At 47.5% G+C, this 4,919-nt stretch overlaps 1 protein-coding gene across 1 annotated transcript; it reads right to left on the reverse strand.

Moving 5' to 3' along the window:
• Positions 1 to 877: 877 nt before the first annotated feature.
• Positions 878 to 3,337, reverse strand: LOC121496757 (sorbitol dehydrogenase-like). The gene is given in 2 exon segments (XM_041765386.1): positions 878 to 3,165; positions 3,168 to 3,337. Coding segments are annotated over 2 exon segments (1,068 nt in total). The 5' UTR covers positions 3,241 to 3,337; the 3' UTR covers positions 878 to 2,170.
• Positions 3,338 to 4,919: the final 1,582 nt, after the last annotated feature.

The raw sequence follows: 4,919 nt of genomic DNA on the forward strand, positions 1-4,919 counted from the left end.
GAATATAAAAGAAAAATCAACAAGTTAAGTTTTGGTGCTTTGATAAAATTTATAAAATTAATAAACTTCCCGCAAGAATGATCAAGAAAAAATTTCACAAATTTTCAAAAATGAAAATGTACAGATAATAATACATCAAATTAGATATGAAGAGTTTCTCAATAAATTCAATGATTTGGATGAGATGGATTAATAACTCAAAAACCTAACAACTTAATAAATTTTCCATAAGAAAAGGGGGAGCCTGGCTGGCTCAGTTGGTGGAGCATGTGACTCTTGATCTCAGGGTTGTGGGTTCAAGCTCCAGATTGGGTGTGGAGATTACTTTTAAAAAAGTCTTAAAGAGTTACACACACACACAAACAAAGTTTCACAAATCTTTGGGGGTACCTGGTTACCTCATTTAAGCATATGACTTGAGTTCTGCTCAGGTCATGATCTCAGCATCATGAGATGCTCTGTGCTGGGGGTGGAGCCTACTTAAGATTCTCTCTCTCTCTCTGCTCTGTCCCTCTCACTCATGCTCTATTTCTCTGTCTAAAACAACAACAACAACAACAACAACAACAGACAAACAAAAACAGGGGAACCTGGGTGGCTCAGTCAGTTGAGTATCTGCCTTCTGCTGGGGTCATGATCCCAGAGTCCTGGGATCAAGCCACGTGTCAGGCTCCCTGCTCAGTGGAGAGCCTGCTTCTCCTTCTCCCTCTATTATTCCTCCTGCTTTTGTTCTCTCTCTCTCTCTCTGTCAAATAAACAAATAAATAACCTTTAAAAAATAAATAAAATTTACCTTTAAATTTGACATGAGAAGAAGCAGAAAATGTAAGTAATCAGATATATATTTTAAAAAATTGATTTTTTTTTTTTTCAGGCAGCACCACAAGGACAATTTATTACCCAAAGCAGTTTGAGGAATTCCAAGCATTGGTCACAGCTCTCCCCAGTCACAAGAAAGCCAGAGCCTCTTCAAACTCACCCTCCACTCCCAGCTGAAGGCAAGGATTAAAAGGCTGCAACCCAAGTTATGTCACAGCTGCAATATCCTCATTCTTGACTAATAATCTCAGTCACAAATGGGCATAAAGTGATTTGGACCCAAATCGTGTTTACAGAGGAAAGCTCCATGATTAAAATACAATTGGAGAGATCATTCCAAGAGAAAAGATAACAAGAGTGTTAACAGGTTAGGAGGAGGGATTTCTGTTTATAATGATCAGAAATAAATGGAATTGCCTATCATCACCGTCGGGGAGGGTGAAGGGAATGCTAAGCCTGGGGCTGGAGGGGGAGGACAGGTACACTGGCCAAACCCTCCTGGGCAGGTCTCCCAGGAGGACTCCCCTTGACTGCTGCCCTGAGGAAGGAGCCTCCTGGTTGCCTAGCAACAAAGGAACCCCCCCCCCTCCCCCGCCCAGGTGACTGCCTCTGAATCTGCAGAAGGGTTGGTGGGGGGAGGGGGGTGTTGGGAAGGCAGTTTAGGTTACACACAGTTCTCAGGAGTTGAAGAAGAGGCAATCTTCAAGCTGTACTGAGAACTTCCCTATTTCTACCTTTGGAGAATGCGCAAGCTGGTTGGCCCTCATGTGGGATTTCAGTTCATGGGTTTTTTTAAATTGACTTAAAACTTATCCTAGACCCAAGAAGGTCAGTCCCTTAAAGTCTCCTTTTATCATCAAACTAAACAGCACTTATATCTAGAAACACTGTGCTCTAAAAATGGCTGACAACCCTTCATGTCACAAGCTGAGGTTTTCGTGAAAATCAATTTCTGTGCCAGTCAAGTCTGGATAAAGTTATCTCTTCATAATTTAGCTCCCACCCGCCACCTGGCCAGTCACAGTGGAACCAGGAACCCAAGGGGGCAGATTTCTTTCCTGATTTAGGCACTCCAGGAAGAAGGGGAGTTCCCAGCACCTGCCTAACCTGGCTCCATTTGCTGAACTTTGCTCTGGATGAGTAAGTAGGTCACTCTGGCTGCAAATTCCCCCAAACTCTCCCTACTTGTGTTTTTAAGGCACACCAGTTCCTCTGTGTAAGGCTCTCTGCTTATAATGAATTATTTTAATTATTTCTGCTACTCAAAAGAAACTTCTGCATCAAAGCCTACCTGCCCTGAGATACTGGCTGGGTGTGGGGGTGGGAGGATGAGGGCAGAGCCCAATTAATATTAGGGATTCTGGTCGTTGGGGTCGCACTTGAGCATGACTTTCAACCCCGTTCCCTTTCTGGCTGTTTCAAAGGCCTCCAGAGCTTTCTCCAGAGGAAACCTATGAGTAACTAAGGGCTTTACATTCACAGCCTTGGACGCAAGCATTGAAATTGCCATCGGCCACGTGTTGCAATATCGAAACACGCCCTTGATATCCACCTCCCGGGTGCTTGCGTGTGTTAGGGGCACCGTGGTCATCTCGGAGCCCAGCCCTACGAGCACCAGGGTCCCCCCAGCACGAGTAGCATAGATGCCTGACTGGATGGCGGACTCCACCCCTGTGCACTCGATGGTCGCCTCTGGCTTGCACCCCAGCATATCTTCCACTTTACTGGCTATTTCCTTAGGGCTCTCCTTGGAGATCTGGAGGACGATATCAGCCCCAACTTCTTTGGCTTTAGACAACAGAGAGGCGGACAGATGAGTCACCAGCACTTGACCTGCACGCATTGCCTTGGCCACAATCAGAGTGACCAGTCCAATCGGCCCAGCTCCACACACTAAGACCTTGTTCCCCAGGGTGATTCCAGCTCGCCGACAGGCATGGATCCCCACAGACAGTGGCTCAATCAGGGCCCCTTCTTCATAGGTGACATTGTCAGGAAGCTTGTAGCAGAAGTCAGCGTTGTGCTTATAAAACTGGCAGAGGTTCCCATCATCAGGGGGTGTGGCACAGAAGAAGATAGATGGTGACAGATTGTGCCGGCCAATCTTGCAGAATTCATCCATTTCTCGCAGAGCACCAGGCTCGATGGCAACACGATCCCCTGATTTTAGGTGTTTTACCAGTGATCCCACTTTTACGACTGTTCCTGAAGCTTCATGCCCCAGCACCATTGGCTTTTTCACAATAAAATCCCCAGTTCGACCACGCTGCCAGTAGTGGACATCTGAGCCACAGGTCCCGACGGAATGCATCTTCAGCAGTACTCCATTTGGGCCTGGTTCTGGGTAGGATAGTTCTCCAGGCGCAGGTCTCCGGGTCCGTGCACCACCAGAGTGAGGTTCTCGGCCTTGGCCGCCGCCATGTCCTGCTCTCCCTCCTGGGTCGAGGCTGCAGTCCGCGGGACGTGCGGTGGCTCGAGTGACAGCCCCGCGAGGGTACAGGGTTAGAGCTGGGAGGCCCCGGGTCGGCCGGGGGCGGGGCCTCCGCGTCCTGACAACCGGGGCGGGGCTAGCGTGGGGGCGGGGCCTCCCTGCGGCGCCCGGGCGTTTGCCCGAGAGCTGGGAGGGCCTGGGGAGGAGGCTGGGGAGGAGGCTGGGAGGGGAGGGCGGCGCTGGGGAGGGGGCTGGGAGGTGGGAAGGAGGCTGGGAGGGGGTGGGTAGGAGGCTGGGAGGTGGGAAGGAGGCTGGGAGGGGGTGGGGAGGAGGCTGGGAGGTGAGGGGGGCGCTGGGGAGGGGGCTGGGAGGTGGGAAGGAGGCTGGGAGGGGGCTGCCGAGGGGGCTGGGAGGGGAGGGCGGCGCTGGGGAGGGGGCTGGGAGGTGGAAAAAATTGATTCTTTTTTTTTTTTTTTTTTAATTTTTATTTATTTATGATAGTCACAGAGAGAGAGAGAGAGGCAGAGACACAGGCAGAGGGAGAAGCAGGCTCCATGCACCGGGAGCCCGACGTGGGATTCGATCCCGGGTCTCCAGGATCGCGCCCTGGGCCAAAGGCAGGCGCCAAACTGCTGCGCCACCCAGGGATCCCGAAAAAATTGATTCTTAATTAAGATGTTCTCATAATCAAATTCTTAGGCCAAGATAGTTTGGTGAATTCTTCCAAACATTAAAAAAGACATAACAGCAATATTCCAGGGAACAGAAAAAAGGAGAATAAATTCTAACTCTTTTTAAGAGGCTATAACATGGATTATAAAATTATGAAAGATATAATAAAGGAAAAGTCTAAACCAAGTAGTTTCCATTAACATTTATGCAAAAGAAATGTGCATAAAGTCAGCCTAGGAATACATAAGAGAAATGCTATATCATAGCCAGGAAGAGTTTATTTTAGATATGCATGGATAGTTTAAAATTAGAAAATTACTCAAAGTAATTCATCACATCAACAAACGTTTTCTAAAATTTTGTTCATTTATTTGAGAGAGTGCCAGAGAGTCAGAGCCTGAGCAGGGGGGAGGGGCAGAGAGAAAGGGAGGGGAGCAAGCCGACTCCCCACTGAATGGGGAGCCCAACGTGGGGCTTGATCCCAGGACCCTGAGATCATGACCTGAGCCAAAGTCAAATGCTTAGCCAACTGAGCCACCCAGGCGCCCCATTTTCTTTGATTAAATACCCAGAGTAGAATTACTGGATCATTTAATAATGATCCAGAAATAATGATATTTCTATTTTTAATTTTTTGAAGAACCTCCATATTGTATTTGACCACACCATTTACATTCTCACCAACAGGGCATGAGGGTTCCCTTATCTCCACATCCTTGCTGACACCTGTCATTTCTTGTCTTTTTGATACTAATCATTCTGACTGATGTGAGATGACTCTGGATGGTGGTTTTGGTTTGCATTTCCCTGATGATAAGTGATGTTGAGCATCTATCCTTGTTTTTGTTGGCCATCTGTATATCCTCTTTGGAAAAATGCCTATTTAGGTCTTCTGCCAATTTTAATAAGATTAAGTTGCATAAGTTGTATGAGTTGTTATATATTTTGGATAGTCTTTGTCATATGTATCACTTGCAAATATCTTCCCCCATTCAGT

This window comes from Vulpes lagopus, chromosome 1 (genome assembly GCF_018345385.1).
Source record: "Vulpes lagopus strain Blue_001 chromosome 1, ASM1834538v1, whole genome shotgun sequence".
Taxonomy (NCBI): domain Eukaryota; kingdom Metazoa; phylum Chordata; class Mammalia; order Carnivora; family Canidae; genus Vulpes; species Vulpes lagopus.